This window comes from Medicago sativa, chromosome 4 (genome assembly GCF_051527215.1).
Source record: "Medicago sativa cultivar Bolivia chromosome 4, Bolivia_mono, whole genome shotgun sequence".
Lineage (NCBI taxonomy): Eukaryota > Viridiplantae > Streptophyta > Magnoliopsida > Fabales > Fabaceae > Medicago > Medicago sativa.
The window spans coordinates 25,527,848-25,541,578 of record NC_140752.1 but is presented as its reverse complement, the minus strand read 5'-3'; the positions used below and the strand labels follow the sequence as shown (position 1 = coordinate 25,541,578).

Sequence of the window (13,731 nt, the reverse complement as noted above, 5' to 3'; positions counted from 1 at the left end):
GGGAGTAACTCTTAGGAATACATGATCTCCTTCTTGAAACTCAAGGTCTTTCCTACGTTTATCATGATAACTCTTTTGTCGACTCTGCGACGCTTTCATCTTTTCTCGAATCATCTTTACCTTCTCAGTAGTCCATTGAACAATCTCTGGTCCTAAAACCACGTTCTCACCTGACTCAAACCAACACAACAGAGTTCTGCACCTCCGACCATACAGGGCCTCAAAAGGTACCATTCCAATACTAGAATGGTAACTGTTATTATACGTGAACTCTATCAATGGAAGATGACTATCCCAAGTTCCACCCTGCTCAAGTACACAAACCCTCAACAAGTCTTCCAGCGACTGAATCGTTCTTTCCGACTGACCATCTGTCTGCGGATGATACGTCGAACTCAACCTCAACTTAGAACCTAAAGCCTCTTGCAAACTCTTCCAAAATCTAGAAGTAAATCTTGGATCTCTATCGGACACAATGCTCGAAGGAACACCATGCAGCTTCACCATATCTCGAATATAAATCTCTGCCAACTGAGCTACAGTAAAACTAATATTAATCGGAATGAAATGAGCCGACTTCGTCAATCTATCAACAATCACCCAAATAGCGTCATTCCCTTTAGGAGTATTCGGCAAACTCGTCACAAAGTCCATGGATATACTATCCCATTTCCATTCTGGCACATCTAACGGTGTCATTAATCCAGCAGGTTTCTGATGCTCAACTTTCAATTTCTGACAAACCAAACACGAATGCACGAACTGTGCCACATCACGTTTCAATCCAGACCACCAAAACAACTTCTTCAAGTCATGATACATCTTCGTAGCTCCCGGATGAATACTCAAGCTACTTCTATGACTCTCTTCAAGAATCATCTTCTTCATCTCATCATTGTCAGGAATACAAATCCTACCTCAAAATCTCAACACACCTTGATCATCGACCTTAAAGTCGCTATCTTCAGTCTGATTACTAGCAACCAACAAGTCCACAAACTTAAATTCAACTTTTCGCGCTTCTTTAATACTTTTCAAGAAATCACTATCAATCTTCAACATTCCCAGCTTAACACTTTGAAGTGACAATTCACACACCAAACTCAAGTCTCTAAACTGTTCCAGCAACTCAAACTCTTTAACCATCATAGCAGACATATGTAAAGTTTCTCTACTTAAAGCGTCTGTAACAACATTTGCTTTACCCGGATGATAATTCAAACCAAAGTCACAATCCTTCAACAATTCGAGCCACCTTCACTGTCTCATATTCAATTCCTTCTGATCAAACAAATACTTCAAGCTCTTGTGATCACTAAACACCTCAAATCTCGAACCATACAAGTAATGTCTCCAAATCTTAAATACAAATACAACTGCAGCTAATTCAAGATCATGAGTAGAATAATTTCGTTCATGAATTCTCAACTGTCTTGATGCATAAGCAACCACTTTACCGTCTTGCATAAGCACACCACCTAAGCCCAACTTGGACGCATCACAATACACCACAGTAGGTGCATCAGACTTTGGCAAAATCAAAATTGGAGCCGTCGTCAAACGCTTCTTCAATTCATTAAAACTGTTCTCACACTGATTATCCCACACAAAAGCTTTACCTTTACAAGTCAACTGCGTTAATGGAAGTGCCAACTTAGAAAATCCCTCTATAAGTCTTCTATAATAACCAGCCAATCCCAAAAATCTCCTAATCTCCGTAAGCGACTTAGGAATCTCCCATTGTGATACCGCTTCAACTTTAGACGGATCAACTGCAATACCACTACCAGAAATAACATGGCCAAGAAAACTTACCTCTTTCAACCAAAATTCACACTTTGACAACTTAGCATATAGCTTCTTCTCTTTTAGCACTTGCAAAACGATCTTCAAATGCTCAGCATGTTCTTCTTCAGACTTGGAGTAAATCAAAATATCGTCAATGAACACAACCACGAAGCGATCTAAAAATGCATGAAAAATACGATTCATGTACTCCATAAACACACCAGGCGCATTACTAACACCAAAAGGCATCACCTTATACTCATAATGTCCATATCGCGTTCTAAAAGCCGTCTTTTGCATATCTTCATCTTTTACTTTAATCTGGTGATAACCGGACGTCAAGTCAATCTTGCTAAACACACGTGCACCCACTAACTGATCCATCATGTAACACCCATACTAGACGTATCTAGAAAGTCTAGCATGTGCGTTAAGTTTATGTTGGATACATTAAGATTTACAACAGTAAAACTTCAAATGAATTTATATACAACAAAACGCGTTCGTACAATATCACTACATCATATATTGTCTAGTTTAAAATAAATACATCCTTGAGATCCATATTCTTCATGCTTCAGGTACGAACGAGCTCTTGCTGAAAAATCCATCCGGCTACTACTTTGACATCCAACCTGATATCTGAAACAAATAAGGATTGGGATGAGACATAATGTCTCAGTGAGATCCCCTAATCCTAGGCTATAGGTAACCTCAGGAGAAACCTACGGTCACCATGTGTCTACAGTACAATCTGACGGTTGATTATACATGTGTGGTCATGCTTTCCTAGACGGTAGTGCATGCTAGACCCGTCATAGGTTCATCTTACTTGTTATAGGCTTCACTTCCTATACGTGTCATGGCAGTCGAGGGGGAATCTAAAACCGCATTGCCAAGAATACGCTCTACGTATCAAAGCCTAAACATATCATAATCATGGCACGATTCTAAACTGGACGATCAGGGGAAACCTAAGATCGTCATCGGTATATCATTCTTTACTTGTTCCATTCCATGACTTGTACTTGTCTAATAGTATCTAGTGCTCTTGTTCTTAACATGATCATACATGAAAACATTCTTGAATAATCATAATCATAATCATAATCATAACATGCTTGGTCGTACATAAGTTCATTTATTAGGTTAGCGTTGAACAAACAATCATTATCTTGATTCATTTTACGGAAAGCCCCGGGTGGAGTAACCCCAAGAACAATCCCATCATGACCGATGTACGTACATCAGACTCCCTCGGTGTCATGCTGGTCCCTTATGGCTTGAACCATTCCCCTTGAGTCGAGAACCTCCCGTATCCCCCTGATGTGGATAACAAGAGACACGAACACCTACGACTTGTTACTCGGTGACATGCGGGTCCCTTACGGCTTGAATCGTTCTCATTATGAGAACCCCTTGTATCCCCTTGGCGTGGATAGTAAGAGACATGCCACCTACATTGTATTAATCATGGTCTTGTCGTTCATGTAGGATAAACCTATTCATGCTTACATGTTTACCTCGGAACCTTGATCGATCCGATTAATGGTAAATTCATACTTGTTCATGCTTGCTATCTTATTCTTGTTCATATGCGAAGAGATTATACTTCGCGTCTTATCATTCTAGGGATTCTTGCTAACATGCTAGTTCTCGACTACTATGTCGAGGCTCTAGTTCTTTCCCTTGCTTAATGAGTAACTTACTACCCGATTCATGACATGTTTCTCTCGTATGTTATGCCTTACTATCATACTTAATACTTGCTTCATTATCATAGAAATCTTGCCTACAATGATCATCATTTAGGACCTTGGTTTGAGGGGTTTACTTTTATAAATGACTGCACGAGAAGATCCGAAAATTAAAACACCGAACCTGCCAGAACGAGCAAGCAGTACCAGAAGGCACCATTTCTCCCCATGGTGAGTAAAATCATGTGGGAGGCAAGTAGCTGCTCGCCATGGCGAGTTGGAGGTGAGCAGGACCCCCTGTTCTGCCTTCTAGCTTGCTGTGGCGAGTAATGGCTCGCTGTGGCGAATTATGACAGTCCAGAACATGTAAAAATGGTATTTTAAGCCCAAAAACCTCAAACCAAGTGTCTCTAATTGTTTTGGAACATATTTGATCATGGGATACTTATAAAACATTCATATGGCAAGTATTAACATGTTTAGTATGCATGGCAAGAAAAGGGGCAACTAGCATCTTACATAACCCTAGAATTTTCATAGTTTTCATATTAATCATACATGGCATAAACATAATCCCAAGGGTAGGATATCTATCTATGGAACTCACCTATCAATAATCTTGTGACAGCTCCAAGCTCAAGCTCAATCAAGCCAAAACCCTAGCTCTTGATCTACATGCTTCCTTTGATCATACCATATCAATCTTGTTGTTTTCTTGCAATCTAAGGCTCCATAATCCTTGCTTCCTCATCCATCTTTAAGTACCTATCCCAACTCAAAGATTCCACCACCCAAACCCTAGCTTCAAGATTCATTCCTTGTGATGATGGAGTTGGAAAACAAACTCAACCCAAGTCCAATATTGCTTCTTTGATCTTGAAGGAACTTTATCATGTACAAGTTCATGCTCTAACATGCTCAAAACGAAACCTTAACTCCATTAACTTCTCTTGATGAGGAGGAGAAGAGAATCAAACCAAAACTAAGCTTTCACATGCTTTAGAGACCATGAAGGAATATAGTTTGAAAGTTTACCATGAGGGAATTAAGTTTGAGGAAAGTTTGGTGGAGAGGTGAAGAAAGGATGGCGTGAGAGAAGAGAAGAGAGAAGGAGAAGAAACCTTGCCAACAAGAGAGAGAAAGGATGAGATCAAAATGAGATATTTTGGGCCAACCACAATTAAATATCCTTTCCCGTGCAATTACCAAATTGCCCTTGTCTTAAACGTGTTTAATACGACACTGATACTTTATCCGTATTAAGCTGGCATAACATAATAGATATTTCCATTAACTTACTTTTCCATGAATTTAATTCCTCTGGCACGATCACGGGTAATATACCGATGCTGACAGGCGGGATATTACATCCTACCCCCCTTAAAAAAATTTCGTCCTCGAAATTTAGAAATCGACTACCAGTCATCATGACAAAAACTTACCATCTTTGGGCTAATCCATATATATTCATAGAGTTCGTTGTATCATGTCCTCATCTTGTTTCTTAACCCACATACATACGTATATAACCTCCTCAATCTTGGTACATCATGATTTGGAACTTTCCTTGCTACCATAGACTTATTGCCTCGGTCTTGTATCTTCCCCGCCTAACATAAACCATTCATAAAGGTAGCTTATCTTAAACTTGAACACTCAGGATTTGCCTTTTAACTGGAATCCTACCGAAAACCAGGTTTGCCCTGCAGTGCTTACTTGCAACATTAAACCTCTTTCATACATACATCCTATCGGGTAAACATATATTTCATACGTCATTCAACTTATTGAACCATGAGACAAATGTCCCTTACTTTCATTACTCGTCTAGACGATTCCACGAATCTCTTTCCCAGTCTTAAGAAATCTCCCGATCTCATTGCAATCTCATTGCATCTTATCACACCCGAACTAATGGGTTATTCATATAACTTGACATAGAGGAGTGAAATCGTACTTGCCACTTCATCTGACAATTTAATAACCAACGTTGTGGTACACATGCTCTTGAACTTTCTAGTAAGTCCATTTGCACTTATGTCGAATACTTTTAACACAATTCCGTGTATCATGTATGATATTGGCTTCATACGAACATTGTCGTTTCCATAACATGTGCATACTTTCAAGTGCCACTTCTTGTTAAATGATAACGATACGTGTTCCATTATCTTGTTTTAAAGAAATTTTCTTAAACTTTGGTATACGGGTTCTTGGAACGAATAGATACATGACTAAAATGATTTTATCATTTCCAAAACTGAATTTGTAATGGTACCACAGAACCACCGGACGAGTTTCTATATTTTGAAAAAAGATTTTACAACTCGCCCTAAACTTGTCCACGACAAGTTGGTCTTGAAGTTTGTACGTCTTAAGTGAGTTTACTTACAACGTATCTCATCAGTTTCGAAAATGTATAATTCCATGAGTTAAAAAAAAATAAGCATCGTTCCTAAGTTCCATAATACCAATCTTAACTTTAAAAGTTATAAATTATACTTTAACATTTCTTAACAAGTATCGTTTTCACTCAACAAGTATTGCATACAAGGGCATGAAGCTCATTGCATAAAACTCAAGAGCTGCATCTCCTTTCTTGATAACATGCTTAACTTCGAAAATGGGTTCTTCCCTTTTTAACCGATATACAAACTCGCAATACCGCTTACATATCCGTAGGAAATCCTTGGTCCTCTTGACATTAACTTGTTCCTATTCTTCGGAACACTAAACTTGAATCTTCAAATAATCTTTTCAAGTGTTACTTGAACATTACTACCTTCTCTGAATACCGGTCATCATTCTTGATGCTTCGATTCTTTACTTGAGTCACAAAAGGTAACCTTCTGAATCTTACATGTTTACATTATCATCATTCATGCATCCTAACTAATTCATATATGGCAACTCTTGTCTTTCTCATCTTACTTAGGTAAAGACACATACTTAAAACTTTTACCTTAGCCAATGCTGACTTTATAAACATCCATACATACTTATCACATCGAGAACTCTTCGCTTGCCTTATAATGCTTCTTGTTAAACTTGTGTTACCAACCGAACATCTTCATCAAAATTCATACTTACTAAAATTCCATGTTCCGTGATTACCGACTAACTTTTGCGGCGCTACTCTGATTCCCACCGGTTGGCTTAAACCGTTACTCTATCCCGTTAGAGCGAGTGAAACTTCACATTGCTGTTCGCCACTTCTCTAAGTCTTCCATTTTGCAACCAATGTCACAACCTTACACTTGTCTTTACTAATGCCTTGTCAGATCAAAACTCATGATAACTTATCGTATACTCATAATACTTTACTTGGGGATAGACCTTACGTTCTTGCTGGCTGGGTTTACCTGCTGAGGTACACATATCATACTTGAACTTGTTTCTGAGCAAACTCGAATTCCCTTGACAAACTTATCTAGCACTTGTACATACCTTTCTTGAGCATCTAACCTTGTACCTTCGTATTTTCGCATACTATATTTTGCTTAATCATACCAATGCTTGCTCGTTGATTTTTCTTTTAAAGAAAACTTCGTAATCTAACACACGGGTTATTGACATTGGTGATTTTCTACTATATACAAATACTGAGTTTAGGCCCCGGTTGTTACTCTAAATTCATAGAACGAGTTGATAACACATACGTGTCATCAAATCTAGATTCTAATGAGTCTAGCTCGCTCTACAAGTGTCGTAGCAGACCGGTTCCTAGAAAATCTCGTGAATTTTCAAAATGTCAACTTCAATCACCCATACGCGTAAATCTTTCTAAAATTATTTAAACTTTATGATTCCACTTCATAACGAGCCTTAGCAAGTCTATTAAGCAAAACATAGGTTCGAGAGATACGTAATAATCCCACAAAATCCGAGAACCTTGTGATTTCCCATAACTTTGCACCGCTTTAACTTCTTACTTCATACCTTCACATCTTCGACTTCCATATCAATACCGGAACTTACAAACTCTTGATCTGAGCTCTTTCTTGAACTTGACACATTAACTTCCAAAGCTACCTTAAACCGTATCGATTTTGTTGATTGTTGCCCATGCCTTTTCCCTTGAAATTCTTAGGATATGATATGCATTCGTTACTTGATGTCATAAAAGATTTTTGTCACATAAAAGATTATTGTGAAGACATCTCCCCATTAGTCATTGCAGACCATAGGAACGAACTGATAGGTTTCATAAAACGGAAAGTTTCGTCCAAGGCTTGCTATTGGTGAGCTTCTCCGACTCTATTTTTCAAAAAAAAACATTCTTTGAATGAATTTTTTTTTATTCCCAAGTATACAATGCACATCATTCATTCCTATCATCGTGAAATATTCTACAACATATGCATGGCAACATCAACCTTTTTCGATACAATTCTTGGCACGTTGGAAATCAATGCCTTAATCCTGATAACATAAAACTTCCTCTACTACGAATAGCTTACCTCTTTACGTTGCCACTTACACAACTTTCCGAACATACATGTCCTTAACTTCATTCATATAATGCTATTCCTGAGAGTCTGCTGACTCCGTCATCATATGTCGACTTCTCAATATCTTGTAACCTCGTACTGACATTCCAGAGTGTCATAAACTCGTTCCAACAACAACTCTTATCGAAACTTTCGGTCATGCTTAGATATATATATCCAACTTCTTCACTTACGGGTACATGAATTATCGCTAACATTTTACCCAACGATGTCGGAACGTACTTCTTAACGTTGCCTTACATTCCGAGAGGATTCATACTCCTACTTGCTTAGTTCACCGGCCACCTACTGGCACGATCAACTTCTTACTAATACTCATTCCGAGTCCTTACTTCTGAGTTCACACTTTCCAGTGCATCTTCATCACATACTTCATTCCTCCTGGGTCCTATTCAGCTCTCAGGCATCCGTTCTAATCGTCGAATGCTAAATTGAGTTGATCAGGCTCAACTAACATCAACAAATAGAACTTTTACTCGGAACCCAATGGTCCCACTACCTTAGTTGTAATTTAATGACCCAAGGCACGGTCTGAATCGACCTGCTCTGATACCAAATGTAACACCCATACTAGACGTATCTAGAAAGTCTAGCATGTGCGTTAAGTTTAGTGCTGGATACATTAAGATTTACAACAGTAAAACTTCGAATGAATTTATATACAACAAAACGCGTTCGTACAATATCACTACATCATATCTTGTCTAGTTTAAAATAAATACATCCTTGAGATCCATATTCTTCATGCTTCAGGTACGAACGAGCTCTTGCTGAAAAATCCATCCGGCTACTAAGGATTGGGATGAGACATAATAAGGATTGGGATGAGACATAATGTCTCAGTGAGATCCCCTAATCCTAGGCTATAGGTAACCTCAGGGGAAACCTACGGTCACCACATGTCTACATTACAACCTGACGGTTGATTATACGTGTGTGGTCATGCTTTCCTAGACGGTAGTGCATGCTAGACCCGTCATAGGTTCATCTTACTTGTTATAGGCTTCACTTCCTATACGTGTCATGGCGGTCGAGGGGGAATCTAAAACCACATTGCCAAGAATACGCTCTACGTATCAAGGCCTGAGCATATCATAATCATGGCACGATTCTAAACCGGACGATCAGGGGAAACCTAAGATCGTCATCGGTATATCATTCTTTACTTGTTCCTTTCCATGACTTGTACTTGTCTAATAGCATTTAGTGCTTTTGTTCTTAACATGATCATACATGAAAACATTCTTGAATAATCATAATCATAATCATAACATGCATGGTCGTACATTAGTTCATTTATTAGGTTAGTGTTGAACAAACAATCATTATCTTGATTCATTTTATGGAAAGCCCCAGGTGGAGTAACCCCAAGAACAATCCCATCATGACTGATGTACGTACATCAGACTCCCTCGGTGTCGTGCGGGTCCCTTACGGCTTGAACCGTTCCCTTTGAGTCGAGAACCTCCCGTATCCCCTTGATGTGGATAACAAGAGACACGAACACCTACGTCTTGTTACTCGGTGACATGCGGGTCCCTTACGACTTGAATCGTTCTCATTATGAGAACCCCTTGTATCCCCCTGGCATGGATAGCAAGAGACATGCCACCTACATTATATTAATCATGGTCTTGTCGTTCATGTAGGATAAACCTATTCATGCTTACATGTTTACCTCGGAACCTTGATCGATCCGATTAATGGTAAATTCATACTTGTTCATGCTTGCTATCTTATTCTTGTTCATATGCGAAAAGATTATACTTCGCGTCTTATCATTCTAGGGATTCTTCCTAACATGCTAGTTCTCGACTACTATGTCGAGGCTCTAGTTCTTTCCCTTGCTTAATGAGTAACTTACTACCCGATTCATGACATGTTTCTCTCGTATGCTATGCCTTACTATCATACTTAATACTTGCTTCATTATCATAGAAATCTTGCTTACAATAATCATCATTTAGGACCTTGGTGTGAGAGGTTTACTTTTATAAAAGATTGCACGAGAAGATCCGGAACAAAAAACAACGAACCTGCCAGAACGAGCAAGCAGTACCAGAAGGCACCATTTGCTCGCCATGGCGAGTAAAATCATGTGGGAGGCGAGCAGCTGCTCGCCATGGCGAGTTGGAGGCGAGCAGGACCCCCTGTTCTGCCTTCTAGCTCGCTGTAGTGAGTAATGGCTTGTTGTGGCGAGTTATGACAGTCCAGAACATGTAAAAATGGTATTTTAAGCCCAAAAACCTCAAACCAAGTGTCACTAAGTGTTTTGGAACATATTTGATCATGCGATACTTATAAAACATTCATATGGCAAGTATTAACATGTTTAGTATGCATGGCAAGAAAAGGGGCAACTAGCATCTTACATAACCCTAAAATTTTCATAGTTTTCATATTAATCATACATGGCATAAACATAATCCCAAGGGTAGGATATCTATCTATGGAACTCACCTATCAATAATCTTGTGACAGCTCCAAGCTCAAGCTCAGTCAAGCCAAAACCCTAGCTCTTGATCTACATGCTTCCTTTGATCATACCATATCAATCTTGTTGTTTTCTTGCAATCTAAGGCTCCATAATCCTTGCTTCCTCATCCATCTTTAAGTACCTATCCCAACTCAAAGCTTCCACCACCCAAACCCTAGCTTCAAGATTCATTCCTTGTGATGATGGAGTTGGAAAGCAAACTCAACCCAAGTCCAATATTGCTTCTTTGATCTTGAAGGAACTTTATCATGTACAAGTTCATGCTCTAACATGCTCAAAACCAAACCTTAACTCCATGAACTTCTCTTGATGAGGAGGAGTAGAGAATCAAACCAAAAATAAGCTTTCACATGCTTTAGAGACCATGAAGGAATATAGTTTGAAAGCTTACCATGAGGGAATAAAGTTTGAGGAAAGTTTGGTGGAGAGGTGAAGAAAGGATAGCGTGAGAGAAGAGAAGAGAGAAGGAGAAGAAACCTTGCCAACAAGAGAGAGAAAGGATGAGATCAAAATGAGATATTTTGGGCCAACCACAATTAAATATCATTTCTTGTGCAATTACCAAATTGCCCTTGTCTTAAACGTGTTTAATACGACACTGATACTTTATCCGTATTAAGCTGGCATAACATAATAGATATTTCAATTAACTTACTTCTCCATGAATTTAATTCCTCTGGCACGATCACGGGTAATATACCGATGCTGACAGGCGGGATATTACACATCAAGTCGTCAATTCTTGGAAGTGGATACCTATTCTTTATAGTTACTTTACCCAACTGTCGATAATCGATGCACAACCTCATACTACCATCTTTCTTCTTCACCAGCAACACCGGCGCTCCCCAAGGTGAAACACTTGGTCGTATAAACTTCTTATCAAGCAAATCCTCTAAATGTTTCTTCACTTCAGCTAACTCAGAAGTCGACATACGGTAAGGTGTCATAGACACAGGCTTCGTTCCCGGAATATGGTCAATCGTAAATTCAACTTCTCTATCTGGAGGTACATCGGGAATTTCATCAGGAAAAACTTCAGGAAACTCGCACACTACTTGTAACTTATCAATCATTGCTTGATTCTCAATAGACAAAGACGCCATCAACGAAAACATCAAAATTCCATCGCGTTCTAACTGCTTCCGCTGCTTAGTAGACAAAAACTCTGCTCCACTTTCCTCTTCGGCAGAAGAGAAATACACCGACTTACTAAAACAATTAATGTGAACATGGTTGTACTCTAACCAGTTCATACCAAGGATTACATCCATTCCACTCAAATGTAAACAAACTAAATCAATTTCAAAGTCTCGACCAAAAATAGACAAAGGACATCTTAAACAAACAAGAGAAGTAGTCACCGAACCCTTAGCTGGAGTTTCGACAACCATCTCTTCAGTCATATCAGACATAGTAAGACCCAACTTAGAGGCACAATCAATAGCAATAAAACAATGCGTAGCACCAGTATCAATAATAGCAACTAAAGGAGTATTATCAATATAACAAGTACCTCTAATCAAGCTATCCTCATTCTCTGTCTGGGTACCAATCAAAACAAAAACTCTCCCAGTAGTCTTAGTCTTCTTTGGTTTCTTGAATTGAGACCCAATATGACCTTCTTCACTGAAATTAAAGCACACAATATCCTCATGCTTACACTCTGTAAGCGAATGTCCTTTCTGGCCACAACGGAAACACCGTTTCTCATCTTTAATACAAGCATTATTCTTATGACCTTTCTCGCCACAAGTGAAACAAACAATCTCAGCAGCAACATCATTCTTTCTCAGCCTCCTCTCATCATTAACTCTTTGCTTTCCTTTATCAGCCGGAGCACTGTAAGGCTTCGGACGACTCTGCTGACCTTTACCTCTCTTCTCATTCACAATCTTATAATGAGCTTTCGTATCATCCTCATAGATTCTGCAGCTGCTCACTAATTCAGAAAAGTTACGAATCTTCTGGTAACCAATTGCCCTCTTGATGTCAGCACGCGAACCATTCTCAAACTTGATATATTTGGAGAACTCAGCAGTTTCAGCAGTGTAGTGCGGATAAAAATTAGCCAGCTCCACAAACTTTGCAGCATATTTAATCACAGACATGTTACCTTGCTTCAGCTCAAGGAACTCAATCTCTTTCTTCCCGCGAACATCCTTCGGAAAGTATCTGTTTAGGAACTCCCTCCTAAACACAGCCCAAGTAACAACCGCACCATCTTGCTCTAAGGTAGGTAGAAGGGTCACCCACCAGTCATCAGCTTCCTGAGCCAGCATGTGCGTACCAAAATGCAACTTCTGATCCTCCGTACATTGCATAACCCAGAAGACTCTCTCAATCTCTTTGAGCCACGTCTGAGCTCCATCAGGGTCATACCTTCCTTTGAAAGTAGGGGGATGATTCCTCATAAAAGTCTCCAACATTGTTCCTTCAGCATTAGCACCAGCATTCACATTAGGCTGTTGCCCTAAAGCTTGAGCCACAACTTCCAAAGCAGCAGCTATAGCAGCATCATTTCTTCCAGCCATCTTAGTTCTCTGCACAACACACAACAATCAGAATAACATAATAATGGTATTCCAACTGTTAGACTACACTACTCGACTCAACTACTTGGCCGGATGGACCGGCCTGCTCTGATACCAATTGTAACACCCCGTTTTCCCAACATAAAAATTTCTTAAATAAAATCAGAGTTTAACAACTTAAACGGAATGTCACATTCTTTTCTTAAAAGTCATAAATGGAATAATATATATTAATCCTTCAGAAATCCAAAAACATATTTATTTTAAAACTTTGCAGCGGAATAGTTCAACAACTTAAATCATCATTGACACAAGGGCCTCAACATAAAATCTTATAAATACTAAGTTCATCAACAATTCTGGAAAACTTCAAAAATAATACGTAAGGAATAGAAAACAATGTCAAAACTCCCATCCCGTTACGTATCAGCACCTAAGACACACTTGTGAGGAGCCCACTCACGACCACACCTAATCTTGATTATCTGCAAGTTACCCATACGAAGAGTAACATTTCGAAGCAGAAGGGGTGAGATTTCACAAACAACAATATTAAGCATATAATTCATCAATTACATTTAACAACTTAAACGTTATTAACATATCATCATAATAATCATGTTAAATCAAAGTATCATCATAATCATTCATCAACATAGACATCATAATCATTTATCATCATTGAACATCATAATCAACTTCTT

At 38.9% G+C, this 13,731-nt stretch overlaps 1 protein-coding gene across 1 annotated transcript; it reads right to left on the bottom strand.

Moving 5' to 3' along the window:
* Positions 1-10,571: 10,571 nt before the first annotated feature.
* LOC146927258 (uncharacterized) lies at positions 10,572-13,027 on the bottom strand. The gene is made up of 3 exons (XM_085707046.1): positions 12,010-13,027; positions 11,431-11,571; positions 10,572-10,666 (listed from the first exon to the last, which is right to left on the bottom strand). The coding sequence occupies exons 1-3, from the start codon at positions 13,025-13,027 to the stop codon at positions 10,572-10,574; spliced, it is 1,254 nt and encodes a 417-aa protein (XP_085563172.1).
* Between the last annotated feature and the right edge of the window lie 704 nt (positions 13,028-13,731).

Excerpts from the sequence above, each read along its gene's own strand:
- LOC146927258 (XM_085707046.1), bottom strand. The coding sequence starts at position 13,027 with ATGGCTGGAAGAAATGATGCTGCTATAGCTGCTGCTTTGGAAGTTGTG. Across the intron at positions 11,572-12,009 it reads TGAGGATAGCTTGATTAGAG|CAATGATTGATAAGTTACAA; the intron begins GTACTTGTTATA and ends TTGAGAATCAAG. Across the intron at positions 10,667-11,430 it reads TGTGTCTATGACACCTTACC|GAATGAATCTTGAAGCTAGG; the intron begins GTATGTCGACTT and ends CATCATCACAAG.